Here is a 26842-nt window from a genome sequence, read left to right as displayed (position 1 = left end):
AACCTCGACGCCAACATCGTCCCCGCTACGCTCAAGAAGCCCGCCGCTGCTCCCCGCGCCTACCCCCCGCGCGTCGGTGGTGGTGAGAGGCCCGCTGGTGGTCCCCGTGGTGACCGCGAGGGTTACCGCCGCCCCTTCCCTGGTGATCAGGAGAAGAAGCTTGCCGGTGCTGGTGGCGACTTCGCTCCCCGCTTCGTACGTCTCTCTACTCTCCCACATCTTCGTGCCCATTTCCACGCACCTCATAGCCATTTTTTGTCGCTAATCATCAAATTTTGAACTTTTTTCTCTCACCTTGCAGGCCGGTCGTGAGGGTGAGGGCCGTGGCTTTGGCGGCCGTGGTGGCAGGGACAGCTACAGGAGGGATGGTGCCCCCAGCGCTGGTGGTTTCGGAGACCGTGCTCCCCGTCCTTCGTTCGGTCGTGGCGGTGGTGCCCCCAGGGAGTAAATAACAACTACACAAATAAACACCAACCAATTGGAGCTCCATTCAGCATGTTGTCCATTTCACAGCATCATCCCATTCAAATTGATCTTTCAAGACAAGCCGTCTTCATCACCTTGAATCACCTGGTCCTGGTTCCCCGCCAACACCGTGGCCGCCAGGATTGGGCGGGTTGAGGATCAGCCTGGCCATGAAGAAGGCGGACGAAAAGGCAGACCCTTGTTGCACAAGTTTATGTAAGGTGGCAATCCCCCAAGCTCTTGGGGGTAACGACAGCGGTCAGTCTTCCGTCTCGTCCTCATCCTCGGCCATGTACTCCTCTTCCGCGTCCTCGTCTTCTTCGGCCTCGGCATCGTGATCAGCGTCATCATCGTCCTCCTCCTCCTCCTCCTCCTCAGATGACGACGAAGAGGAGTCCTCCTCGCTCTTCGCCTTGGTCGACCGGGTGGTAGCCCTGCGAGACTGCGGCGCCTTCCGATCGGTGGCGGCCTTGACGGCTCCCGGCCTGCGCCTCCCCGTTCGTCGGCTCTGCAGGCTTATCTCCCGCGGCATCCTATCGTCGTCTTCCTCCTCGCTTTCACTTTCTTCACTATCGCTCTCTTCGCTTTCGCTCTTTGTCTCCTCCGCCTTCTTTCTCTTCTTTCTTTCCCGCCGTTCCTTCCTTCGCTCTCTCCTTCTCTTTCTCTTTCTCCTTCTCTCTTTCCTCCTTCTCCTTCTTCTCCCTCCGCCTTTCCCTCTCCCTCTCTGCTCGCTTGCGTCGCCGCTCCTTCTCGCGCTGCAGCTCCTCCTCGCGCTCGCGCTTGAGCCGCTCGCGGTTGCGCTCCTTCCGTCGCTCGCGCATCTCCTCCAGGAACGACGCCTTCTCGACCCGGCTGCTGCTCGCGCCGCCGCCAGTCCGCTTCCGCAGCCCGAGCGCCTCGCGCTGCAGCACCCGCAGCAGCTCCTCCGGCGGCCCGTCATCCACGACGCGCCTCCTGCCGGCGCCTCCCGCCGGGCTCGACGCCGAGGCCGCCGCACGACCGCGCCGTCGCCGCGTAGGCTGGGGCGGGTCGCTCTTCTCCTCCTCGTCCTCCGATTCGACAGCTTTCACCTTCTTCGTCTCCTTCGTCTCCTCGTCCTCCTTCTCCTCCTCTTTCTTCTCCCTCTTCGCGGTCTTCGTCTTGGCCTTCTTCTTCTCGGGCTTGCTCTGTTTCTTCTCTTCAGACTCCGAGGTCGCCTTCCGCTTCTTCTTCTTCTTCTCCTCCTTCTGCTCCTCCTTGACCTCGCTCTGGACCACGGCGTCTTCCTCTTCTGCCTGGGCGTCGCCGGTGGTCGAGGCGCTGGTGGCGGGCTTCGCCTCCTTTGCCTCGTCCGGCTTGACGCTCGTGGCGGTGGTCTCCTCCTCCTCGCCCTTCTCCTCCTCGAGTCGTTGCGTGCTGACCGACGTCTCCACCTTGGGCTCCTCCTTCTCGACCGCCGCCGCCTCCTCCGACATCAGCGCGCTCGTCTCTTTCGCGTTTTCGTTTTCGTCTTCGTTTTTGGCCTTCTCCTTCTCTTCCTCCTCTTCGCGCTGCTGTTCCGTGGCCTGCGTCGTGCGCTCCTCCTTCGCCTCCTCCGTCGCCGGCGTTGGCGTTTCGTTCTCCCGCTTCTCCGTCGTCGACGTCGGCTCGCCCTCGATGAGCTTCTGCTTCGATGCGCCGCCGTCGTCCCCCTTCGTCTCCTCCTCCTTCTCCTTCACTTGCTCATCGCCGGGTTTGCTCTTCGTCTCCTCCAGCTCTGGCTCCGGCTCGCTCCCTCTGCTCGCCTCTGGCGCCGTCTCGGCTTCTTTCGCTTCGCCGCCCATCTCCTCCTTCACCTCCACCTCCATCGCCTCCGACTCGATGCCGCAGCTGCTGCTGCTCTGCCCCACAGCAGCCTCGGTCTGATGATGAAGGTGGCCGGTCAGCTCCTCGGAGGTCAGCATGACGGCGTCGTCTGTCGGCACCTTGCCCTCCTCCTCCCCGCGCCTTTGAGTTGGCTGCGGCTGCGGCTGGGCCTCGGCCTCGGTCTTCTCTTCCGGCCGAGTGGTCTGGGGCAGCGGCTGCTTCTTGGGAGGCTTGGTCGCTACGACGACGGTCGTCGCCGCGGCCGGGCTCGCCTTCTTCGCCGCGGGCGCCGAACACAACTCCTCCTTCTTTAAGGTGGTGGCGGTGGCAGCGGCGGCGTCCACGGCCTTGGACTTGAACAGCGGCTGCTCCTTCGATCGCCGTCGCTCGACACCCGGGAGCTCCTTCGAACCGACCACGGGAGGCGCCTCGCGCTTCATCTTCTTGGGCGGCGCTTGGTGATGACTGGCGGCGGCCACCACGACCGCCTCGGCAGCGGCGGCCGACGCCTTCTTGTCGAGGGCGCGCTTGTTGGCAGCGGCGGCCCGGGCGGCGGCGGCCTCCTCGCTCCTCCGGCGGCGCTCCTCCTCCTCCTCGCGCATCTTCTCCTCCTTGCGCTTCTTGCCGCGCTTCTTCTTCTCCTTGGTCTCGGCCGGCTTCAGCGAGTCCAGGTACACTCGCCTCACCGAGCCCTCGCGCGGCAGCTGCCACATGTGGTAGCGCCCCTGCCCATTTACATGACATGACACGACACGACACATGACACGACACGCACGGCGTGAGTCACACGGCAGACGTCGGCATTGCGATGAAAGGAAGAGCGTACGTTGACGACAGGGAGCTTGATCATGCCCAGCTCGCCATAGATGTCGGCGTACTCGGCGGGATGTCGCCAGGCGGTGCCGACCTCGATCTTGGTCCGGTTGGAGTTGCGGATGACGTTGAGGAGGAACGCGACGGCGGTGTTCTTGTCCTTCATGGCGTCGTACTTGTTGATGATGACCTCCATCCGCGTCTTGATCTCCTCCTCGTTCTCGGGCTCCTGGTCCTCGTCGTCCTCGTCGTCGACCACCACTGCCCGTCGCTGGGGCTTCTTCTTCGGGTGCTGCTGATGAAGCTGCTGCCGCGTCGCGGCCGTCGCGCTCGTGGGACCCTCGATGTGATCGCCGTCGCGCTCGTCATTCTCGTCGTCGTCGTCGTCGTTTTCGTCTTCGTAGTCGTCGTATTCGCTTTCTCTCTTTGGTCGCTTTCCCTTCGGCCGCGCCCGCAGACCCACAGCGCCGCTGGGTCCGGCGCCGTAGTCCTCCGACCGCTTCCGCTTGACCAGAGCGGCGGCACCCCGCGGCCTACGCAGGAGCTCCTCGTCCTCCATTCTCTCCCTGCGCTCGCGCTCGCGCTCACGGGCCTGGGCCAGGCCGGCCTCGATCTTGTCGTTCTTCAGCTCCTCCTCCATGCGCCGCCGCTGCTGCTCACGCCTCAGCGCCACCGCCGACGCCGACGCCGGCCCGTCCAGCTGACCGTTGGTCGTCGCCGGCGCCGGCGAAGGCAGCTGCGCGTTGGTGCTGTCCCTGGACCGGTCGTCCTTGGTCGGCATCCCGAAACTCTTCAGGATGCGGTACTTGAGGGGCATCGCTCCCCACTTGCCCGTCGGCGTGGACTTGTCCTCGGCGTTGGCGGCCGCCAACGCGGTCGTCGAGGCGGCTGTCGGCTGCTGCGCCGGTGCCGCTGGTGCTGGTGGCGACGCCGGTGTAGGCTGCCGCTCAGCGGTGCTGCTGACCGCTACATTAACATTTGGCTGCGGCTGCTCTTGAGCTGCCGGCGTCGTTGTCGGGACCGTCTGGGTGCCTGGCGTGGTTGCTGTGATTATTGTCGACGTGACAGCAGCAACTGTTGAACGGTCGGTGGGTCTCGGGGTCCGGTCGGTCTCGGCCTCCGCGCTCGGTGTGTGGTGCGCAGCCTGCGCCGCGATGAACGGCGAAGGCGACGGAAGCGACGGCGACGACACCGCGGGCGAGAGGGGCACGCCCGGCATCAGCGACGGGCTGGCGGTCGACGGCGGTGGCGACAGCGGCGGGTAGGTGAAGCTGCCGGAGGAGGAGCGGGGCGAGAGCTGCACTCCCTGGAGAGAGGGCGAGAAGGGCGGCGAGAGTGGGATGGTGCCCAGGCCGAGCCCGAGGCCCGCCGGTGACAGGTAGGGTGACTGCCCCGCCGAGGGCACGGGGGTGGTCGGGTGCACCGGGTCGGGCTTGTCCGCAAAATTGACGTCGATGAACCGACCTGTGATGGGGAGGGGGAGAACGAAAGCGAAAGCGTCAGTGTGTCGTGATTTTAGTTCCGAGAAATGAAATTGGGCGGGTGAAAGCGGGGAGGAGTGAAACCTTTGCCGAAGAGCCGCACGCCGTCCATCTGTCTGACGGCGCTGTCGGCTTCCTCGGGCGCCGAGTAGCAGATGAAGGCGCAGCCCTTGAACTTCTTGGTGTTGGCGTCGAACAGGCGGTGGACGCGCTGGATCTCGCCGAACACCCCAAAGATCTCCTTGAGCGTGGCATCCGTCATCCCGTCGTCGAGCTTGGCGATGAAGATGGTCTTGCACCCCGGGTACTTGGGGCGCTTCTCCTCCTTGACTACGTTCGGACATAAAAGGTGGTGTGAGCGCGTGCAATGCTGGGGGATTTAACTCCGAGCGGAGCGGAGAAAGTACCTTCTCGTTCGCCGGTGAGGGCGGGCATCGGGGTCTTTTTCTTGGACTTGGCGTAGCTGATCTTCATGCGCCGGCCGAGCATGCGCCGGCCCTTGAGCTTGTCCAGCGCTCGCGCGGCCAACTCGGCCGACTCGTACTCCACGAACGCCTCCCTGAATCGCATGGCGACAATGTGATCCGCATTAGCGATGGTGCTGTGGTGTGTGTGTGTGTGTGTGTGTGACGTGTTTGTCTGTGTGTTGCGCAATGCGCATATGGTGACGCCGTACCCGGTGAAGTGTCCCTGCATTTTGTCGGTGATCCATCGAATGGCCTTGAGGCCCTCCTTGCACTCGTGCGACTCGAGCTTGATCTTGAGGTCCTCGTCCGTGATCTGGTAGGCCAGATTCTTGATGTACAGCGTCGTCAACAGGTACTCCTATGCATTGCACACAACACAACACACGTCAGAACAGCTCTAAACGTGGTGCACAATGGAACAGGGCAGGAAATGGTGGTACCTCGCCTTCCTTGAGGCCCTCGGCTTCGCTGTCGGAGGTCCACGGGGCACCCACCTGCGAAGACTGGGGGACGGACCCGTGGTGGTGGAGCGGCGGAGACTGTACGCCGCCGGGGAGAGGAGGCGAGGTCGGCATCGGCGAGTACGGAGCGAGAGTGTGTGAGGAAGACGAGAGACCAGACAACGACGAGTATCGATCGGCGTTGGAATCGATTGACGATGGTGATGAGTGATACGTTGAAGATGATGATGACGATGGGGCGGCGCTGCTCTCGCTCTCGACGATGGGAGAGGAGAGGAAAGAATGTCTCTTCTCTCTCTCCTTCTCATAGGCGGGCGGCGACGCGGGCGGAGGTGGCGATGACGTTGACATCGACGTGCGAAGGAGGGCATCGTCGCCCTCGCGCCTCGCGCTCGCCATAAAGATGGGCGTCGACGTCTGGCCCACCACCGTCGGCGAACCGGACCGGTGGAGCGACACCGAACCCGGCGCAGCTGGCGGCTCGGCCTCGCGGTAGTGTTCGGCGGCGGGGCGATCGCGGCTGCTGCGCGCCGCTGCCCCACCGGCGTAGCGCTCCCACTCCATGTCGCGCCCTCGGCCCGGGTCACTGCTGTGCGGCGGTTGCGCTGCGAAGCGGTCGCCCCGGAGGTAGGGATCGGCATCGCCGGAGGTGGTCAGGAGCTGCGGCGACGGGAAGCTCTCGAGGCCGGGCGAGCGGCCGTAGATCGGAGCCTGCGGCGGATTGCGGATTGGCGGCAGCTGCACGTTGGACGACAAGCTCCCGACCGGCAAGGCCATCATCGACGCCAGAGGCGGGAGGCCTGCAGACGATGTCGGCCACGCTACGTCTTTTTGTGTCGCCACACACACACAACACAAGATGCAGGTTAGACTACTGTGCTGTATAGATAAAATGGCGAGAGAAGGGACGAGGAGGGTACCGAGTCGCTGGTGGTACTTCTGGGAGCGGAGGAAGACGTTGCCGCCGTGCTGCACGGCCAGGGCCGCGGCGTTGTGGCTGAAGTACTCCACGAAGGCAAAGTTCCGCGAACCAAAGGACCACTTCCTACACACGAGGAGAGCAGCGCAAGCGCAAGCGGAGGTGAGTGGAAGCGTTGCAGCGAGGGAAGGGGTGGAGGCACAACGGGAAAAGCGAAAGAGAAGGAGCGCCGGGGGGGGGGAAGAACGAAAGCGAAGGGAGATCGAAGCGGAGATGAGACAAGAAGACACAAGAAGAAGGAACCGAAGAAGACGGAAAAGAAAAGGAGGAGGAAGGAAGGGGGGATCGGAAGGGGGCGTGTCGTACTTGATGGGGCCGTATTGAGCGAAGATGGACTCGAGCTCGTTGCGATCCACGTTATCAGGAAGGCGCCCTACGTAGACGCGCGTCTCTCCGTCCCACGACGGAAGCCCCGCGCCTCCGCCCAGCAGCATGATCGAAGTGGAGAGGCGCACTCCGATTGGAGAGTCTAGCGCCTCTTGTTGTGTAGAGACGATGCCCCTTCTGCGAATGGAAAGAAGGAGGTCAGTCAAGTGAGAAGGGGAGTTCTTCGGAGATCGAAGGTTTGATCATTGATTGGGGTGGGGGTGGGGGGGGGGGAAGAACGAAAGCGAAGGAGGAAGGCGAAAGCGAAGGGACGGGACGGGAAAGTTCCGAACGTGTCAAAGAAGGAGGGGATGAAAAGGGGCTTCAACGTACCGATGAGGGGGCGCACTTGTAAGGCGCAGCTAAAAGGAACGATTAAAAAAAGGGAAGGAGGAGAGAAGATGACGAAGGAAAGGAAAGGAGAGGAAAGGAGAGGCGTCGTTCTTCTTCCCCTCTCTAAAAAAAAACGAATCAATCGGCTTCCTCCTTCCTCCTCGAGCCTGCGCCGAAACAACAAACGTAAACCTCCTTTTCCTGGCACCACACCACCGCCCTTCTTCGTGGCACGTTCTTCGTGACAGGCCCAAACGGAAAAAGCCCAACACGCCAAAGCTCATTACACAGCAATTCAGGGAATGTTGCAATCAGCCACGAAATTTCGCCAGACAGGTGTCCAACTTTCGCGCCAAATTGTTGGGAGCGAGAAGAAGGTGATGAAGCAGAGCCCTGACGAAGGGCGCGACCCTTTAGATCTCGCCACGTCGCTCACAGAGGTCGTTGTTACGGAAGGAGGAGTAAGGGCACCAAGCATTGACGATGATGATCAATCGTCCCGCCACAGCACTTCGGGGGCGTCCGTGCGGTATCTGCACCACGAAGGAATTGTGGAAACAATCAGATCGGAGTGAGTTGTAGTGCGGAAACGAGAAATGAGAAGGTAACGTCGGCGTGCGTACCTTTGCGTGCACCAGGTGTCCTCCATGGGGGTGGTGATGCCCGACTTGAACATCAGCATACCGGTCCAGGCGATCATCGCTCCGTTGTCGATGCAGTACCTGGACACGTGCCACAGTGTGGCGAGAGGTCAGTTCACTGACGATGAGACGTGGTTGGTGGGAAATGACTGTTTAGGGGGGGTGCGGACCTGTCATCCATCGCGCACACTCGGCCACCTCGCTGCTCCACCATCTGCTTCATCATCTCTTGGAGACGTTCATTGCCTGGTTTGGTTGGAAACCACACACGTGCGTGAGCTGGTTCCAGTTCCTGGCGCAACGAACGAAAGAGAGAAAGAATATTGGGGGAGGAGCCGGGCGTACATCCAACACCACCCACGATGAGCACCTCCGACTGGCCACAGTGGGCCATTGCCCGCTCCGTGATCTCCACCAGCATAGCGAACACGTTCTCTGTGTTGTGTGTGTCGTGTGTGGTTCCAGGTCATCACCCAGACCGTGAGTTCGTTGTTGTTGTTCGTTCTTTGGGTCAACAATCATGCGCTCGATCGATGAGCTGCGTACCTTGGAGGGAGAAGCACAAGTCCTCGGGCGTGCATTTCCCCTGTGCGAGCTGATGGCGTGCGATGTCCTCGAGCGACGACAAAATGCCGGAGAAGGAGACGTCCATGCCCTTCACCGTGTAGGGAAGCTCCAGGAACTGCTTGCCCCTGGTCACCGCCACCACGTCACAGAAGTGTAAGTCTCACCGTGGACCGAATGTTGATGGAGTGCACGGTCGACTATGCGGGCGGGCGGGCGGGCGGAGATCAGTACTTTTTGGCCAACAATTTGTTCGATGTTGTAGCCGGGAGCGGGGTCGTTGGGCAGCGAGATGACTCGGGCGAAGCGGTCGAGGAGGTTGCCAACGGCGATGTCGATGGTCTCGCCAAAGATGCGGTACCTGTTCACCCCCGCATGCGCGAGCCCACCAAATGCAGTCAGTCCGCACTGCTTAACGGAGAGGGTGTGTGTGTGGTGGTTACCTCTTGAGCGAGTAGGCGATCACTTGGGTGTTGCCGCCGGAGACGTAGAGCACCACCGGGTTCTGCGATTTGGTCACCAGGCGTCCCATCTCGATGTCTGGACGCCAGAACACAGCCGATCGCACGCAAAGGAGAGTGAACACACGCCCTTGCTCGGGGGGGGGACTTGATGGAGATGGAGCATGCATCGATCGTACGGGCAACGCAGTGGTTGACGGCGACGATGGGCTTCTTCCAGAGCTGGGCCAGGGTGCGCACCACCACCGCCACGCTGCGCAGCGGTCCACCCATGCCAGGCCCTGTAGCATCACACAAACACTCTCAAACACTCAACACACCGCATCATGCACACAACCATGACCCCGGTCAATGCATGACCATGCGGCCTTGGGCGGGCACCTTTCGTGTAGGCGAGCGCGTCAATCTCTTGCGGGGTGAGCTTGGCCTGCGTCAGGGCATCTTTCACCTGCGTACGAAGGAGGAGGGCCATGTGTGAGGTTGGAGGGCCCTACCGCATCGTCGACGGGCTATCTTGGGGCGGAGGGGGGTACAAGGCCGAGAATGTGCTGCTGATGGTGCTTGGCGGTGTCCTTGGGGAGGAAGCCCGTGCCGGCCGGCGTCACGTAGGTGTGCCGCACGTTGGCAAGGATGTTCCCCTCCTCATCCACAATGCCCACGCCGATCTTGTTCGCACTTCCCTCGAAGCCCATAATCTTCGCCATCCTGAGATCTTCTCCACCAAGCTCGCCAAAATAAAATAAAATAAAATGTAACAATAAAATAAATAGAGTAGACTTTTTGTCGACGAAGAAGCCAAGAGAGATGGAAGGACGGCAGCGAGAGAGTGCCACAGGCGCCAGGAAGATGGGCCGAGCGTGGAGGGTGCTGGGGGTGGTGCTTTTGCTGCTCACAATCCTGCAAGTCGGCCCACTGAAGGCGGAGTTTGCTGGGGAAGACGAGCGCATGCTGCTCATCGTCGGCGACGTCTCCGACGCCACCGCCCGCGTGCTCTACGAGGTCGGCATTACCCCCCCCCACAAGGACTAATTTATTTATTATCCTAGTTTATTAAATTTTATTTACTTGCAGGGACTGGGCGGCGAGGAGAGTGCACGCCCGCTCACGGCGCAGCTGTTCGAGGAGCCCGCCCACGCGCCCGTCCACAACTTCAGGTGCGAAGTAGTTTCGTTGTGCTGGGCGCTCCTTTGTCCCGCCCGCGTTTCACTGACACACACGCACGTGCTCACACTCCCTCCCCAGTGTGGTGGCCAAGCGAGTGCCTCAGATCCTCAAGCTCGATGGCCTGAAGGAAAACACCAGGTTGGCCCACCTATCAATCGCCGCACTCTGCTGATGTGTGTGAGTGCCTTAGCTCATGGCTGCTCCGTGTGTGTCGTGTGTGTCGTGTGTGTCGTGTATGTCGTGTGTCGTGTGCCGCAGGTATTCGGTGCATTTTGACAACGACGACTGGGTGAGCTTCAGGACCTTTCCCTCCCGCCAATCGCATGTGGTACCAACACCGCCTCTTCGCATTCGCCCGATTCTTTCTGTGGGGAGCTCACCACCGACTGCTGCCATGATCATCGCCAGAAGCGCGAACTGAAGATGGTGGCCCTGTCGTGCGATCGATACTTCGAAGACAAGGACGACGAGATGTGGACGCTCCTCAACCAGAAAGAAGGTACAACAGCGCCCGTGGATGCCTTTACATCTGTGAGACCCTCATGGTAGCGTTGGACGTTAACAACACCAACAACAACGACAACAACGACAACGACAACAACGACAACAACAACACAGGCGAGCTGGACCTTATCGTCCACATGGGCGACCAGATCTACGCCGACGACGTGTTGGCCCGGTGGAGGGAGAAGCTCAGCAACCGGACCGCGACCACCGAGGCCGACCAGGACCAGCAGGACTACGAGCAGCTCGTCGAGGACTACCGCAAAGTGTACCGCATCACCTTCGGCCAGCGTACGTTTGCGACCTCTCGCCCAACCGCACGCACACACGCACGCACGCACGCACTACAGCTGTGGTTAACCTGGGCACGGTTACACACGCGCGCAGCCGAAGCGCAGAAGGCGATGCGCCATGCGGCCAACTGGATGCTCCTCGACGATCACGGTACACGCTGTTTTTTTAAGCGCCCAGCGGATCGCAGCTGATACGATATGTTTTGGTGCCTTCTTCCACTGTTGTTCATTCCCGCGTCCTCCCGCGTGTGGGTGCAGACGTCTTCAACAACCTCGATTTCGACTACCTCAAGCGCGATCCGTCGGTCACCATTGCCTTCAAGGCGGGCATGCAGGCCTACCACGAGTACCAGGGCCAACTCATGGAGGACATGCCGGTGCGACCCCGCCCTCTGCGCCATTCCTCCCCGTGGCTCTGGCTCTGGCTGTGTGTGTGTGTGTGTGTGTGTGTGTGTGTGTTGACGCGTGTGTGGTGGTGCGTGTGCGGTGCGCAGGAGGATACGGGTTCGGTGCACAGAGTGGACTTTGTGCGGGAGGTGATGAACGTGGCGTTTCGTTCACCTCGACCTTCGCCACTACCGCAGCTACTTCTCCGACGCTGTCCACCCCATGACCGGCGACGTACGCACCATATATCTTCGACCCCCCCCCCAAACACACACCGCAGTCGACTGACGCTCGCGCCGCCGGCTCTCTGCTTCGACCATCGTCCAGGCGCAATTTGTCGATTTTGAGAGGCGGATCAAGGAGTACGGCACCAGGGACGACATTTCGCACATCTTCGTGCTGAGCCCCGTCCCGCTCATGTTCCTCACCCCGCTCATGGCCTCCATCGCCTACCTCGCCGAGAAGGTACCTTCCTAAACCTGCGCCAGCCACCACGTCCACCGCGGTGGACTGTCGGCTGACTTGTTAGTGTTGCGCTGCGTCGTCGACAGGAAATCTATCCCACCTACTCGCTGTTCCTCAACGACACGCTGGAGCTCTTCGACATGATGCTGCCCTACCACCAGAAGATCAAGCTCGTGAGCGGCGACATTCACCAGTTCGTGTTGGGCGACATATGCCATTCGAGCGGCGCCTGCATTCCCCAGATGGTGGCCTCGGCATCACCAAAGGTACGACGGCCCCGCTGGCGAGCTCTCTCTCGCCCCACTCTCCGCGCCGACTCTGGCCGACGTGTGCATCATCTACGCGTCCCAGGTTCGGCGGTGATCGACTCGCTCAAGCTGTGGTTCTTCTACATGGCCTTCCGGCACATCGCCCCCAAGGGCGTGGGCGACTGGACCATCAAGACCGAGCAGCAGGTCCTGATGCGCAACTACGGTAGCTCCTCCGCCCCCTTTGGCTTCATTCTTTTTGGCCCTTCATTCTTATCGACCATTTCCCAGGTGTGGTGCAGGTGGACGGGGCGAGCTACTGGTGGCAGGGCGTCTTCCCCGCGGACATCCCGCAGCGCCACCAGGTGCAGACATTCATCTTCGACCACCTGCACATCTTCATTCAGATCGTCGGCGCCCTCTTCTTGGCGCAGCTGTTTGCCTTCATTCTCGCGCGCGCCTTCAAGAAGGCCCTGCCGCCGACACCCACACCGGCACCGAAGCAAACCAAAGCCGCACGGAGGAAGTGATTGCCCCCCAATGGCCTGTTGCTTTGGAAAATTATCCCTGCCCCTATCAGCTGTCGTTGTCTGTTCTTTTTTCACCACTACACCCACACAACCCACATACCACACAAAAAAGTAATGTCCTTAGCCTGCGTCCTGCTGGCTGTATTTCTTCTTGTGGCGCTTGTGCTCTCGTGGCTCTACGGCATCCGGCTTTACGATGCCATGTCACGGAGGGGCCATCCGCGCGACCACCACCCCCTCTTCCACACGGGTCGCACTGACCGGGTCGTGGCGCTCACCATCGACGACGCGCCCTGGCGGTATCAGTTGCCTCTCGGCGTCGAGCTCTCCACCTCGATCGAGGAGATCGGCGAAGTGCTGCGCAACCACGGCTGCTCGGCCACGCTCATGGTGATCGGCTCGTACCTGCGCGCCGCTCCGCCGCGCGCTCTCGCGGCTATGCGCCAACTGCACGCCGACGGCATTGTCGAGTTTGCCAACCATGGCTACACCAACAGCAGGGCCGCCTCGCTCACGGCTCACCAGTTGGCCCTCGAGATCAACAAGACCGAGGCCGCCGTGCGCGACTGGCTCGGACCCGAAGCGCGCATGGCTCCGTTCTATCGGCCTGGCTGCGGCCGTTTCCACGCCGACATGCTGCTCGTGGCCGCTGACCGCGGCTACCGCACTGTGCTGGGCGACGCTTATCCGTTCGACCCGCAGCTGCCAGTGCCCTTTCTCCTCTTCTGGCACCTCATGATCACGGTGCGACCCGGCAGCATCATCATCCTCCACGACCGGCCCTGGACGCCGGCCCTCCTGCGGATGCTGCTCCCATGGCTCCAGGACCAAGGCTACCGCGTAGTGATGCTCTCGCGCGCCCTGTGCCCCCAATAAAAACACACTCTCCGCTAGAAAGGAAACCGGGTCCACGTCACGGCACACATGCCACAAACACGACACGACACTCACAACACACGGCACACATGAGAGTCGGTCGCACCACTTCTTGGCACCACAAAACTTGCGCGATGCAGAACATCGCCAAAGTGACGCCTGGGGAGGCACTCAAATCATGGCAAGCTTCCAGAGCGGGGAGCTGCCGGGGCGGAAGGTGCCCTCGAACACCCACTCATGCGACCGCGGGAACACGTCCTTGGAGATGACCTGCGTGTCGTTGGTCGTGTCGTTGGTCGTGTCGTGGTGATGAATGAAGCTGAAGAGCGGGGGTTGGGGAAAGACAGGGAGCATACCTGGGCCGGCTTGCCTTCGACTTCGACTTGCGTGGTGAGCTGCTCCACGCAGTCAAACTTGACCTCGATGTGAACGGTCTCCGGCTGCTGCTTGAGCTCCTCCTCATCCTCCGGCAGCTCCTCCTGCTCCGCGTCAGCGAGGATGTGCACATTGACGATCTCCGCCGACTCCAGCTTCTCCAGCCTCGCAGCGATTCGAAGCGGGCTCTGTACGCACCCACCACCCACCACCCACCGCCCACCGCCCACCACAACCGCACATGAGCCGCGTGGCTTGATGTGCAAAGGAATGAAAGGAATGCAAACCTGCTGGTAGGCCTCGCTGCTGTCCAGCATGGCTCGGTACAGGGCCGGATCCAGCACCTCGCGGAATCGCTCTGGCCGGTCTGGCGGGAACTTCTCCATCATCCCGGCGAAGGCGCCCTTGGCTCCCTCCAGGAACTCGTCCCTCTACACGGCCATGACCCACCTTGTGGCGTGAGGCTCCTCAAGGAGCTTATACTACGCAGGGAGTGCACGAGTGATGCGGGGGAAACGTACGTTGAAGCTCGGGTCCTTCTTCTCGAGCCAGTTCAGCATGAAGTTGACCTTGAGCGGCGTGAACAAGGGCCAGCGCCACCTTCGCTGCGGCAGCACGGCCACTCGCACCCCGGTGGGCACACCCGCAGCTGCGCAATAAATAAATAAAGATTATTGATAATGAAGATGATTAATAATATATTGTTTTCAGACGAAGAGTGCGCGGTACCAGCCGTGAAAAGATTGATAGGTTCCGGCTGCTGGGAAGGCTGCTCGGGGGGAGGCTGCTGGGTGCCTGGCTCTGTGGGAGGAGTGTAGGAAGCAGGGCGGGATTGATCTTTTGCTTCCTCGGCGGTGGATGATGATGGAGCCTCGCTGTTGTTGTCATTTTGTGGTTTGTTGTCTTGTGGCGGCGTCGAAGAGGGAGGAGGAGCAGTGCTGGAGTACGATCGGCGAGCGGCAGTGCCAACCAAACAAGGTCGGGAATTATGCAGGCACGAAGAGGTGATGAGACATCTGGCAGGGGCCATGGGCAGCGGCCTCGTCATACCACCCAACGTTGAGGGGAGCGGCAGCGCGAGCCGTCGCAGAGCTGCCGAGCTGCTGCATGACCGGCGCATCATCGCCTGAGATTGAAATGATAGAAAATATAAGTGAAAATAATTTCTTTGTTTCCTTTTTCATTTTGTGCCCCAGGCCACCAGCCGCGCTCGCTCGCGTTATGGAGACCGGAGGCGAGCACGCGAGCCTCCCACCCGTGCCGCCCAGAGACGATTCAAATCTCAACGTTGAGGAAACGCTCGCCGCCAGCAGCAGCGCCATGGACCACTACGAAGGCAACCCTGCCAGTGCTGCCCATGACTCCTACGAAAATCAAAGGTGCGCACATGCTCTCAGTCCCTTTGCAGGTCAATGGAATGCATTCGTTCGATCAATTCGGCAGTCGTATGAAGAGTGCCAACCTCACCCCGTGGCCATTTGCGAATTCATTCGCAATTTGATTTTTTGAGATTTTACACGCTACGCGAATTGGCGATGATGGTGACATCGTCTGTCTCCGCGCCACACCAGGTACTTCGAGGAGTACGGCAAGTTCGGGATCCATGTGGACATGCTGCGCGACCAGTCGCGCATGACCAGCTACCACCGGGCCATCATGGGCAACCCGCAGGACTTCAAGGACAAGGTCGTACTCGACGTCGGGTGCGGCACCAGCGTCCTCTCGTGCTGGTGTGCCCGCGCCGGCGCTCGCAAAGGTCTGTACTTGCTCGGCTTCTTCGCGTGTGTCGCGTGTGCGTGTGCGTGTGTCGTGCAATGTGGGCTCAAATCGCTGATGGTTGGTGCAGTGTACGCGGTGGAGGCCAGCAGCATGGCGGAGCAGGCCCAGCTGGTGGTGGATCGCAACGGGCTGAGCGACATCGTGCAGATCATCAACGCCAAGATGGAGGACGTCAACCTCCCCGAGCAGGTCGACGTCATCGTGTCGGAGGTGCACGCCATCATCATCACTACTCGTTCGCTTGATCCCCCTTTCGAGCCTCTGATGCAGTCGCAAGTGGTGATCTACAGTGGATGGGATCGTTCCTCATATTTGAGTCAATGCTCGAGACGGTGCTCTACGCGAGGGACCGCTACCTCAAGGAGGTACGAACACACTATCACACCTTCACCAGTGCAACACGCACCACGCACCACCGCACACGCACGCGCGCCCGCACGCACGCGCGCACACGCCCACACACATACCGCCTTACGCCAAACGTGGTACGGTCGTGCAGGACGGCAAGATGTATCCGGCGATCGCGCGCATGTTCGTGGCGCCGCTCGACATGACCCCGTTCTTCCAGAAGCGGATCCGATTCCTCCGCGACGTGCCCGACCTCAACCTGGCCCCGCTCATGTACGCGAAGCAGCTGATTCCTCTCACCACCACTCTCCTTCTTTACCGCTTTCCTCTTCTTTGTGACGCGAAACGCTTCGCTCACAGCCCAAACCACACACACACACCACAGTCCGTTCGCCACGACTGAGTACACGTACTACGGCATGCGAGGAGCCAAGTGCAAACCCAAGCACCTGCTGGCCGACGGCTTCGTGATCAAGGAGCTCGACATCAAGACCGTCACCGCGCAGGAGCTTCAGAGGGTTTCGGCGCCCATCGCGATTAAGCCCAAGCGGAAGGGCACCTTCAACGGATGGGGCGCCTGGTTCGAGGTCGTTTTTCCGGGCCAGACCGCCGACAAGGACGTCGTCCTTTCAACCGCCCCCGAGCAGCCGTACGTCCCTCCTCCTCAGAAAAAACCTGAGAGCTTCTTCTCTCTCTCTCTCTCTCTCTTTGTGTGTGTGTGTGTGTTGTGTGGTGTGTGTGGTGTGCCGACGGGAACTCACTTGGCGTCTCTTGCGTACTGTACATGATGGTGCAGGCTGACCCACTGGCGGCAGGACGTGTTCCTCCTGGAGAGGGATTTTGAAGTGACGGAAGAGGACACCATCACCGGCCTGCTCCGGTTTGTGCAGAACCCGAACTGGAAGAGGCACTACAATCTGGAGATCTCCTTCTCCTTGCGCGAGTTCGATCAGTACAGGATCTGGTCCACCTGAACCGTACGAAGCAAGCACCACGCACGCACAGGAGAAAGAACAACGCCTGGCATCTTTTGTTGCTTTGTCAACAACAACAACAACAACGACAACAGCACGACAACAGCAATCAACAATTCTCTCATCAGGCGTGGCGGCCCAAGTGGAAGGTGTTGAGCAGGTTTCTCTGCGCAGAAGGACAGCTTAGATGAGACAAGCCAAGGTTGAGAGAGGCATGGGGGGGGGGCACCTTCTCATCGTTGTACTTGGAGCGAATCTCTTCGCGTGCGCCGGCCCACGCCCCCGGTCCCTCGAGTCGGTCTGCGATCTCGGTGTGGCCACGCCGTGCGTGAGGGGACCGTCATCACAGTGAACTCGAGCCGGTCCCAACGTACATTGAATTGGGGTGGTCGGGCCGAGCAGGAGAGCACCCACGAGTCCCGGGTGGCCCCAGACGTTCGGCTGCGGAGGCAAGAGGGGTCTTCAGGGCTCAACAAACCAACCAACGGCGCGCGACAAAATGGAGGAGAAGACCACAAAAAGCGGAGGAGGCACGCACGCGCACGCCAATCTCGTCGGCCAGCTCGTCCATGTAGGGCAGGTAGTCGACCTGGATGGTGTGGCGAGGCGACGCGGTGTAGCGGAGAGCCATCGCCTTCTCCCTCGCGCGGATGTCGCGCCACATGGCATCGGCTGCGGGCAGCGGCACCGCGCCGGAGAACACCTTCACCACCCAGCGAGACTGCATCTCCGCGATGGGGAAGATGGCGCCCAGCGGCTGGATGAGCCCGATGAACGCCCTGTGCCACGGCCCGTCGTCCATCAGTCATCATCGGCTCAGAGGCACAGCGACGATGGGCGCGGCGAAAATGTACAGATTGGAGTGGTTGGGCGGGAAGACCAGCTTGTAGAAGCTGACGCGGTTGGTCTCCTCGTCCACGAGCTTCATGTCGTCGTCGAAGAACGGGAACGACACCTTGTAGCCTACGCGCACGCACCCATCGGCCGACCGAGAGTTTAGCGTTCGTGTGTGTGTGGTACTCTCATGAACCGTGTGCGTGTGCGGTGTTGCTTGTGCGCGTGTGCGGTGAGAAGGCTCTCAAGAGTTTGAGGCGCACCCGTCGCATAAATGATGTTATCGCAGCGCACGGAGGTGTTGTCTTCGAATTCGACCACCTGGACCACGACAATGATGAGGGCTGTGATTAACGGGAGGAATGCGAGGAAGCCTGTGTGGTGACCACCACGACGGTACGTACATCGGAGCGAGGCACGAGGCGCTTGATGTTGGGCTTGACGATGACCTTGCCCGTCCCAATGCGCGGCAGAAAGTCGGACGACACCGTCGGATGGGCTACGCAGGTACAACGCGACGAAAGGATTAATACTGGAAGAAAGGTGGGGGAAAGGTGCACAGTACATGAAAGAGGATCGAACTTGGGCTTCAGTCCCCACTTCTCCATATCTCCGTGCGTCAGCTGAAGGTCACCATTGTGCAGTCAGTCGCGATGCTATCTCGAGAGCGTACTCATTTTCACACAACGCCAAGCTGTAATTCGTCACAGTCGCAATTGCGCACCTTGATGAGTAGCTTCGTCATACGGTTGAAGAGGAACGCGGGCATCAGTTGCTGCAGCCTGGGGACCGACAGGTGCGTGCAGTACCATTCCGTGTAAGAAACGAACCACCACTGTGCATGCAGTCGGTTGACCAGCAAACAGGTACCTCGAAACGGTGTGGTCGATTGGCTTGCCGAAGACGTACTTGGGAAGGACCCAGGCCCCCCTGCGGCCGGCGGTCAGTCATGAGACCAACCCCCCACCCCCACAGTTCCACCACTTTTGCGAGAATTTGGGCACCTGCGGGTGACGAGATAGACGGACTTGGCCCAGCGCGAGACCTCGGTGGCCACGTCGACGGCGCTGTTGCCGATGCCCACGAGCACCACAACCTTGTCCTTGAACGGGTACGGATCCTTGTAGGTGTGCGAGTGCTGCTGCGTGGCCGTGAACGTGTCCATATTCTCAAACGAAGGCCAGCGAGGGTTCCTACCACACGCCACACGCCACACGCCACACACACGCCGCGGCCGCCGCCGATTGAATGAGCGCACAGGCTCGTAGCGAATTATGAGAGAGTGAGACCGAACCAGTGATGACCGTTGGCGACCATGACAAAGTCGAACACCTCGGTGCGGGGCTCGTCGTCGTTGGTCTGGTGGGTGATCTCCCACTGGCGGTCCTCGTTCCGCGGGCGTGCGTGGAGCACCTTGGTATTGAACAGGATCGTCTTACGCACCCCAAAGTGGTCGGCGTACGACTCAAAATACCTGCGCGCAAACAGTGAGCGTGTGTGTCGTGTGTCGCGTGTGTGTGTCGCGCGTGTGTGTCGTGTGTCGTGTGCGGCCCATAAAGAAAAGGATACGGCACGGTGGATTCCCGGGTGGTCGCCCACCCCAGTACTAACACCGCCTGGCGCAGCTTAACTTCGCTGTTCGGATGGGAAGCGGTGCTTTCTGCGCAGTATGGCCGTATCCAACGACCTGCTACTGAGGCCCGCCGCCTGATGGGTGGCGGTGATGGGAAGGGGGGCGACGTACTGGCAAAGCTCGTCGCGCTCGGGGAACGGGGCGAGGTGCTTGGGCATGGGGAAGTCGGCGAAGCTCATCATGTCCTTGGACGTGTTGATCGAGGTCGTCCGGTACACGCTGCTGTGGCTCTCGTGTTCCCTAAACACCCAGTTGCCTTTGACCACATCGTCGTCATCATCATCAGCACCTCCTCACTCGCGATCGTGTGTAGGAGTTGAAGTCGTCGAAGAAGGTCGTGTGAGGTGTACCTCCAATGCTGTCGGTCTGCTCGAAGGTGACCACGTCGAAGCCCTCCTCCATGGCGCACTTGGCGGCCGCAATGCCTGACGAGCCCGCCCCGATCACCGCCACCCTCTTCTTCCTCCCTGCACCGGGCCAGATAGGTGTGGAGTCAGGCATTGATGGCTGGGGCTCAGGAAGCAGCGGCGCTCGTAGTACCCTGGGAGTCGGCGGTGACGGCGGGCCGCAGCGGCACTCGAGGCGGAGGACGAAGCGCGTGGCCTGGATATAGTGAGTTTGGGGGGGTGAGCCTATGCTAATCCATGGAAAAAATGAAGGGGGACAACTGTACGGATGCGATGAGCTACGAAGAGCATGGCAGCCAGGAGGCCAGCGACAAGGGTCCACACCAGCGCAGCGTGCAGCATGCTGGTCACCTATGCTGCTTGGGCGATGCTTCGCGGGTTGTTTTCTTTTTGAGCTTGTTTTCTTTTTGAGCTCCGAAATGGAAAAGGCCGATTGGTCCGGCTCGTGCAGCCACGTTCTCTCTTGCTTTGGGTTTCTTTTAGTTTTATTTATCTCAGCTAACTGAGAAAATGGCACGGCGGTGGACGGCGTAGTGCAAGAAGTGAGCGACGACGCTACGTCCGCCTCGGTCATCTTCACGTCGAAAGGACCTCGAGTGATGGGACCACTGTGGGCCAGCGCCGACCTGTGGGGCGTGTTGACGGACTACGTGCAGGTGGCCACCGTGGTCGAGGCCAAGCCCGACGCCACGTCCACGCTCTTCTGCAGCGGCCAGTTCGGAGACACGTCCATCCAGGTGGGAACCCAGCTGTCGTGCGTCGTGAACATCCAGACCAACAGACAACCCATCGCCGGCAGTCTCGATGACTTCAGCATCTTTCTCGGTACTTTTAGTGGAGCTTGTGTGCGTGCGTGTGCGGTGTGTGCGTGTGCGTGTGCGTGTGCGTGTGCGTGTGCGTGTGCGTGTGCGTGTGCGTGTGCGTGTGCGTGTGCGTGTGCGTGTGCGTGTGCGTGTGCGGGAAGCTGATTGGAAACGCGGAACAGGTGCGGGGGCGCACGGGTTGCTGGGCAAGGCCTCGTTGCGCCCAGACGGACGCAGCATCTACTTCACCTACACCGTTCCCTCTTCGAGCGGCTTCGAGCAGCTGCACGTCACCTTCAACGTCTCGTCCGAGATCGTCGGCTCGCCGTTCAACATCACCGTCTGGGAAAGCAAGCCCGACTCAGACGACGGCCATGGCACATCATCATCCCCGTCCTGGCCTCAGCAGTTGGTGCGCTGGTGATCGCGCTCATCGTGGGGTGGTTGGTGGTCCGATGGAGAAGACAATACCGCTACGAGATGATCAACGAATTCCATTGAACGTCACATGTCACCCACCACATCATCATAAGACACAACAGCAGAGAACACACAACAATGAGCCCTAAGTGCAGTTCAGCTCAGAAAAAGATCACAAGAACAGTTTCGAGAAGTCCAAGTACAAATACTACGGTTCACCCACTAGGGCTTGCTTTGGGCGGGTGTTGTCTTCTTCTTGGGCGCCTTCTCCTTCTCCTTCTTCTTCTCCTTGCCCTTGGTCTTGCTGTCGTCCTTCGTCTTCTTCGCCTTCTTGTCCTTGGCTGCGTCGTCGACCTTCTCCTTCTCGGCAGAGTCGGTGCTGGCGCTCGCCTTCTTGCCGCCGAAGAGTCCGCCGAATCGCGACCCGGAGCTGTCCTTGCCCTTGCTGAGCCCCTTGCGCGGCGAGAAGACGCCCAGATCGGGCTCGTCGCCGTCGCCACCGCTCGTCGGTGGCGTGGCGGCAGTCGAGGTCTTGGCCTTTGCAGTCTTCTTCTTGGGCGTCGAGGGCGAAGCGGTGGCCGCCGTCGCTGGCTGCTTCTCCTTCTTCGCGGGCGACGATGCGTCATCGGTAACATCCTTGGGCTTGATCGGCTCCTTCTCTTCCTCTTTTTCCTCCGCCATCTTCTTCTTTTTGTCTTCGTTCTTTTCCGCGACCGTGGTGGTGTCTTTCTCCTTCACCTCCTTCTCTTCTTTCTCGTTCGTCTCTGAGTTGTTGTCGACCGGCTGGCTGGTGGGGGTAGTGGTGGTGGTGGTGGTCGGCGCTGGCGTTTGTTCTTCGGTCGTCTTCGCCGCGGTGACCTCATCGGCGAGGGTGCCCACCTTGGCCTGAACCTCCTCGAGCTGCTGCTTGAGTGCCTCGAATTCCTCGGCCCGCTTGGCCTCCGCCCGCTGCTGCTCGTTGTCGGCCACGATCTTCAGCAGGGTCTCTTCGAGTCGCTTGTATCGCTCCTCCTGCTCGCTGATCACCTGCACACAGACACGGGTGCGAAGCCGCACGATCGTGTTAGTGGAGAGCTAACGTGATGCTCGCGCGTCAGCGGGTGTAGGCGCGCACCTTGGTCATCTGCTCGACCTTCTCGTCGTGTGCCTGCTGCGACTCGCTCCACTTCCTCTCCAGGTCCCGGATGCGCTCACCCAGCTTGGCACGCTCGAGCTTTTCCAGTCCGACCATCGTGTCGATCGCTTTCATCATCTAATAATCGAGAGTGGTGTGTGTCGTGTGTCCAGGTGATAAGTTGCTGGCCGTGATCCAGACAAGAGTGTCGACTGCACCTGCTGAACCTCGCTGCCGCTGGAGCTGACTTCGGACACCTGCATGCTGTACGGCCGCTGCTTGAGCCCGCTCGTCCGGCTGGCGAGGCCAGTCGCGGGCCTCTCCTCGCCGCTGCCATTTTCATCTGCGCTCGCGTCAGCCAGCGGAAAACAGATAAATTAACAAGTAAATAACTAATACATATAAAAAGGCACTCGTACCGGCTCCATTTGATCTGGAGGAGGGAGAGACGGGCTTGATGGGGACGGCGTTCCTCTCGGCGCTGGCCGGCGACATGGCGCCGTACTTGGCTGTGATCGAGTTGAGGGTGACGTTCGTCTCCCGCCGGCCCTTCCAAAAGCGGCCTATCGGACTGATCCCGCCTGTGGTGGGTGGTGGGTGCTGACGTCAGTGTTTGCGTTGTGGAACAACGGGAGTGGGTGAGAACCGACGCACCACTGCCAGAGTCGGGCGATGTCTCTCGTCTCTTCTTCTCGGCCTCGAAGGCCTGCTGGGTGAGGACCTCCACGCGCTGCACCCAATCCTTCTTCTCCGCCTCCGAACCGGGGAAGAAATAGTAGATACGCTAAAGAACGGATGCGATGAGCGGCTTTCTCAAGACAAAGAACGAAAGCGGAGAACGAATAACGAAAAAAACGGAGTTGAGTTACCTTGGCTTCGAGGTGAGTGATCTGGAATCCGACGTTGACGTCCTTGCCCATGCTGGCAAGCTTGGTGCCGGCTTCGCCCTTGGCATTGATGTCGCTGACAAGCGAGCCGTTGAGGGGAATTTCGCCCTTGAACTGATAGCGCGCTCCCTTCTTCTGCGTGTAGATCAGCATGTCGTTGAACAGGAAGCAGTAGCGCACTTGGCCCTTGAGCTTCTTGTTGTACTTCATCAAGTCTCCCTCCTTGTGGAACACTCGGCCGAACGACGTCACCGGTTTCTGTTTCATTAGGCCAAAGGAAGCGTCAGCCCTTCATCTAGCACGCAGAGAGAGAGAGAGAGAAAGAGAGAAGAGAAGATGCTTGTGTGCACGTACGTTGTAGTCGTCCATGGCCCCTTCAATTTCTTCGATCTTCTTCTTGTTCTCCTGTGCGGCCTTGTTGGTGTTGACCCGCCCGGCAATCTATGCGTGCCCATGGGGTGAGCACTCGCACAAGTCACACGACACGCGACACAGGCGCACCTCTTCGAAGGTGGACTGTGTCTGCTGAAGGTCCTCCAAGTCCTGCGATCCCTCGGCGGTCAACTTGGTAAGTTCCCGGAACAGGAGCGGGTACTTGCAGATGCCTGCGAGGGAAGATGAAGCGCAACCGTGATGATCAGCGACGATTGTCGTCGTCGTCATGAAGGTGCTGACAAGGGGGGAAGAATGTGGAGAGCGTACGCTGGATGGGCTTGACGAGGAAATCGCGCAGATAGAGCCCCTGGGTCATCTTCTCCACTTGTGTCTGATTGATTGATCGCAGAGGTCAGACTCCTCTGCTTCGCTGGAGAGTTCAAGAAGTGCAAGAACGAAAGCGAACAGAACGTACGTCGAGCCAGGTCTTTAGGGCGGGCGTCGTGGTGATGCACTTCTGGAGGAGGTCCAGTGCTTGCATGTGGTCCACGCAGTACTGGCCGTACACAGCAACCAGCCTGTCCGCCTGAAGCCAGAAATAAAGAACGAAAGCGTCAGCCAATGGAATGGCGAGGGCCATGGTATAGTGCACGATCTTGTTTGGGGGCAGCAGGGGCGCGTACGTATTGGATGAAGACCTTGCTAATGGAGGTCACCATCTCTTCGAGCGTCGCCACCTTGTCCTCCTTATTCACACTCTCGCTGATCTTGTGGTAAATCTCGCAGTGAATAAAGTACCTGATGTACACCGGGCCATTAGTGACAGCAGACGACATCGTCGTGCGCTGATTGAAACAGTTAAGAACGCGCTCGTACAGGAATTCCATGTTGGAGAAGACGTGGGTAACGTCGGCGGGCTTCATCAGGTGGGCCGAGTTGCGGAGCGGGAACAAGTAGTACTGTACGGGCACAAGATACCACCACAATTTTTTTACTATAGTGAGCATACCCACCCGGAAAACCATTGCTTGGCACTTCAATAAGAAAAAAAAACGATATATATATTAATATGTACATATATTTCGAAAATGTCACGGCACACGAAAATAAATGTGAGGCTGGTACGTACGTCGATGCATAGGCGGAGGTCGTCGATGTAGTTCTCCTCGGTCATCAATATCTCTTCCACCACCAGAGCCCTGTGGTTCAAAAAATAAATAAATGAATAAATAAATAAATAAAAACTTCAGTTCACGCGGACACAAACCGGCGTTTTGAGAAGGTAGGTCACGGTACCTGCGGTCGGTCGGGAGCTCGCCGTTCTGCACGATGACGCTGCCCACGCGCGGCACCCCGGGCGAGAGCTGTCGTGAGCTGCGGTTCTGTTTGCGGGCGAAGGTGGGACTTCCTGTAGGGGCCGCACGAGTCAAGATTTTCATCTTTTGGGACCTCCCAACAATCGATTCTTTTCTTAATCCCTTGTTTTTCCATCTCGTATAGATCAATCGTTGGACGATGGGTCTTGAAAGATGATGATGATGATTGCGGGAGGGGAACCGGTACCCGGAGAGCTGCCGCCTCCGGTGCTCATGGTCCGCTCTTTCATGCGCTGCTGCAGGAGCTCCATCCCGAGTCTTCTGGATTAGCGAAAACGACAATAAATAAAGCTCAACCTGGGGAGCGAAGCTCTCGCTGGTGAGCTTTGTGTTCGCCGTGGTGTTCGTCCGAGTTTGTCCGTTTGGCCTGTGTAAATTAATTTATCATTGAATTCCGCTGCTTGGCCATTGGGCCAAATTCAAACGGTGAGAAAAACCAAACCCACACCAAAGAGTCAACCACAACACTAGCATGAGTTCATGTTCTCTGCCAGACACATAAACTAGTGGAGAGAGAGAGTCACTTGTGCTGATCACTTCGGGCATTCATCATCATGATTTTTCTTTTATGTTGTATTTCCTCTATAATTTCATTCATTTTCTTTGGGTTTGAAATTTGGTTGGCTGGCGAGACGATGCGAAACCGAAAATGACTTTTTGCTGAAGACCGACCCTGGCCAAGCCGACCCAAGGCAACAGGCAGTCAGGCATCTTCAGACAATCTCAACAACTCATCTTCACAAGCACGCACGAAAAAGTTGAGCTTTGCGGTGCCACAGCAAATCTAAAATGGCTGCGGGCTGTTTGAAAGATCTCACCTTTGCCCTCGAGTTGGGGCTCGCCGTTCCCTTCAAGAAGAAGCAAGAGATTAACCGCCTAATCGCCGACAATGGCGGTCGAGTGTCCTACATGATCAACAGAAAGGTACCTCCTCCTCCTCTTCCTCTTCCTCTTCCCTTTCTGTCCCGTGAGCTATAGTGTGGTTGGCCCAGACCACTCACGACCGTGTGTCGCACACGCGCACACGCACACAGACGTCGTACCTGGTGGCGAGCGACGACATACTGGAGAAGAGCTACTCGTCGAAGCTGCAGGCGGCCACGCGCCACGGCATCCCGGTGGTCACGCTCGACTTCCTCAACGACTGCGCCGAGGCCGGCGGCCTGGTCTCGGCCAAGCCCTACCTCCTCCAGGCCGGCGGCAGTGCCTCCAGCAGCAGCAGTACTCCTCCCCTTCTCTCCTTGTGTGCGGTGGTGCGTGTACTTGTGCGATGGAGCGTGTGCAGTGCTGCGTGTGCGTGTGCGATGGAGCGTGTGCGGTAGTGCTGATGTGACGTGCGTGTGTAGCGGGAGGTGCAGGAGGGAAGACTGCAGGGCTGAGCACGGTGAAGGTGATGGCGCGCAAGAAGGTCGTGGCTCGCCCGCCGCCTACCGTGCGCGTGTGGCCCTACAAGACCACAGATCGCGACGCTCCGCAGTGGCCCGAGGACAACTACGAAGTCGCCAAGACTAACGTCTTCCAGGTGCGCCGTTGCCTCCGCGTCATCTCTATTGAAGCGTGCCTACTCATCTGATATCATCTTCATCGTCGTCATACATTTTCTCATACACAGCAAGGAAACTATTACTACAACCTGGAGCTGCACGTCGCCGAGCCGCCTCGCAAGAGGCGCATGTACAGAATCTTCACCCATGCCGGCGTCGTCAGTGATCTCGACGCCGATGCCGAGGCGGGCACCAAGGAAGTCCGCTATCTCGGCAATCTGCAGGTACTGAGGCTTGCACCCTGTGGCGGAGCTACGCTAAACCGTCGCCCATACACGCACACGCACACGCACACGCACACGCACACGCACACGCACCACCGCACACGCACACGCACACGCACCACCGCACACGCACACGCACGTATGGATTGCGAAACGACGCAGGATGCCGAGGGCACGTATTCGCAGCTGTACACTACGATGAGCGGGCAGGGCTACAAGCGGGTCAACCTGCTCGCTTCGAGCAGGATTGGGTCGGACAAGGCCAAGGCGCAGGGCAACCGGCTCATGCAGGGGCCTTCCGCCCTCTCCGAGCCCGTGCAGAAGCTGGTCGAGTACCTGTACTCGGAAGCCACCCACAAAATCACCTCTGCCCTGCAAAGGTGAGAAAGCCCCTCCTATCCGTCACCTCTGCAACACCTCGCTCACG

At 59.6% G+C, this 26842-nt stretch overlaps 10 protein-coding genes across 10 annotated transcripts; 5 read left to right on the top strand and 5 right to left on the bottom strand.

Moving 5' to 3' along the window:
• Window positions 1-1034: 1034 nt before the first annotated feature.
• Window positions 1035-6924, bottom strand: ACA1_262410 (RNA recognition motif domain containing protein; the record flags this gene model as incomplete). Its single annotated transcript, XM_004341230.1, has 8 exons — window positions 1035-3014; window positions 3116-4566; window positions 4668-4913; window positions 4991-5142; window positions 5260-5408; window positions 5491-6311; window positions 6432-6556; window positions 6797-6924. 8 exons carry the CDS (start codon window positions 6922-6924, stop codon window positions 1035-1037), a joined length of 5052 nt encoding a protein of 1683 aa, XP_004341278.1.
• Window positions 6925-7679: 755 nt separating this feature from the next.
• ACA1_262400 (putative glycoprotein endopeptidase kae1, putative) lies at window positions 7680-9559 on the bottom strand (the record flags this gene model as incomplete). The annotated part of the gene is made up of 10 exons (XM_004341229.1): window positions 7680-7722; window positions 7813-7911; window positions 8001-8076; window positions 8176-8265; window positions 8377-8512; window positions 8629-8755; window positions 8838-8934; window positions 9035-9136; window positions 9237-9303; window positions 9389-9559. 10 exons carry the CDS (start codon window positions 9557-9559, stop codon window positions 7680-7682), a joined length of 1008 nt encoding a protein of 335 aa, XP_004341277.1.
• A 142-nt stretch (window positions 9560-9701) lies between these two features.
• On the top strand, window positions 9702-12446 carry ACA1_262390 (uncharacterized protein; the record flags this gene model as incomplete). Its single annotated transcript, XM_004341228.1, has 15 exons — window positions 9702-9854; window positions 9927-10009; window positions 10098-10157; window positions 10278-10347; window positions 10428-10518; window positions 10569-10814; window positions 10911-10967; window positions 11075-11193; window positions 11311-11366; window positions 11401-11437; window positions 11531-11668; window positions 11755-11913; window positions 11935-11995; window positions 12020-12142; window positions 12208-12446. 15 exons carry the CDS (start codon window positions 9702-9704, stop codon window positions 12444-12446), a joined length of 1692 nt encoding a protein of 563 aa, XP_004341276.1.
• A 114-nt stretch (window positions 12447-12560) lies between these two features.
• ACA1_262380 (polysaccharide deacetylase domain containing protein) lies at window positions 12561-13322 on the top strand (the record flags this gene model as incomplete). The annotated part of the gene is made up of 1 exon (XM_004341227.1): window positions 12561-13322. One exon carries the CDS (start codon window positions 12561-12563, stop codon window positions 13320-13322), a length of 762 nt encoding a protein of 253 aa, XP_004341275.1.
• A 171-nt stretch (window positions 13323-13493) lies between these two features.
• ACA1_262370 (uncharacterized protein) lies at window positions 13494-14727 on the bottom strand (the record flags this gene model as incomplete). The annotated part of the gene is made up of 5 exons (XM_004341226.1): window positions 13494-13592; window positions 13679-13885; window positions 13985-14128; window positions 14219-14346; window positions 14427-14727. 5 exons carry the CDS (start codon window positions 14725-14727, stop codon window positions 13494-13496), a joined length of 879 nt encoding a protein of 292 aa, XP_004341274.1.
• Window positions 14728-14918: 191 nt separating this feature from the next.
• Window positions 14919-16798, top strand: ACA1_262360 (protein arginine nmethyltransferase 2, putative; the record flags this gene model as incomplete). Its single annotated transcript, XM_004341225.1, has 7 exons — window positions 14919-15076; window positions 15269-15453; window positions 15544-15686; window positions 15767-15841; window positions 15976-16097; window positions 16210-16473; window positions 16621-16798. The coding sequence occupies 7 exons, from the start codon at window positions 14919-14921 to the stop codon at window positions 16796-16798; spliced, it is 1125 nt and encodes a 374-aa protein (XP_004341273.1).
• Window positions 16799-17031: 233 nt separating this feature from the next.
• Window positions 17032-20014, bottom strand: ACA1_262350 (Flavinbinding monooxygenase-like subfamily protein; the record flags this gene model as incomplete). The annotated part of the gene is made up of 15 exons (XM_004341224.1): window positions 17032-17098; window positions 17173-17239; window positions 17337-17577; window positions 17625-17761; window positions 17896-17953; window positions 18037-18131; window positions 18198-18255; window positions 18357-18414; window positions 18503-18562; window positions 18637-18825; window positions 18927-19106; window positions 19377-19521; window positions 19616-19732; window positions 19806-19868; window positions 19939-20014. The coding sequence occupies 15 exons, from the start codon at window positions 20012-20014 to the stop codon at window positions 17032-17034; spliced, it is 1611 nt and encodes a 536-aa protein (XP_004341272.1).
• Window positions 20015-20271: 257 nt separating this feature from the next.
• ACA1_262340 (uncharacterized protein) lies at window positions 20272-20899 on the top strand (the record flags this gene model as incomplete). Its single annotated transcript, XM_004341223.1, has 2 exons — window positions 20272-20497; window positions 20703-20899. The coding sequence occupies 2 exons, from the start codon at window positions 20272-20274 to the stop codon at window positions 20897-20899; spliced, it is 423 nt and encodes a 140-aa protein (XP_004341271.1).
• Window positions 20900-21117: 218 nt separating this feature from the next.
• Window positions 21118-24898, bottom strand: ACA1_262330 (RhoGEF domain containing protein; the record flags this gene model as incomplete). The annotated part of the gene is made up of 16 exons (XM_004341222.1): window positions 21118-21183; window positions 21250-21921; window positions 22010-22147; window positions 22228-22352; window positions 22429-22590; window positions 22664-22793; window positions 22879-23154; window positions 23251-23337; window positions 23398-23501; window positions 23599-23662; window positions 23747-23857; window positions 23955-24069; window positions 24148-24230; window positions 24401-24470; window positions 24568-24679; window positions 24835-24898. 16 exons carry the CDS (start codon window positions 24896-24898, stop codon window positions 21118-21120), a joined length of 2379 nt encoding a protein of 792 aa, XP_004341270.1.
• A 538-nt stretch (window positions 24899-25436) lies between these two features.
• Window positions 25437-26799, top strand: ACA1_262320 (BRCA1 C Terminus (BRCT) domain containing protein; the record flags this gene model as incomplete). The annotated part of the gene is made up of 5 exons (XM_004341221.1): window positions 25437-25571; window positions 25682-25868; window positions 26006-26169; window positions 26260-26415; window positions 26578-26799. The coding sequence occupies 5 exons, from the start codon at window positions 25437-25439 to the stop codon at window positions 26797-26799; spliced, it is 864 nt and encodes a 287-aa protein (XP_004341269.1).
• Between the last annotated feature and the right edge of the window lie 43 nt (window positions 26800-26842).

The sequence above is a fragment of the Acanthamoeba castellanii genome (assembly GCF_000313135.1).
Source record: "Acanthamoeba castellanii str. Neff unplaced genomic scaffold scf7180000084770, whole genome shotgun sequence".
Taxonomy (NCBI): Eukaryota; Discosea; order Longamoebia; family Acanthamoebidae; genus Acanthamoeba; species Acanthamoeba castellanii.
This window is presented reverse-complemented; position numbering and strand designations above follow the sequence as displayed.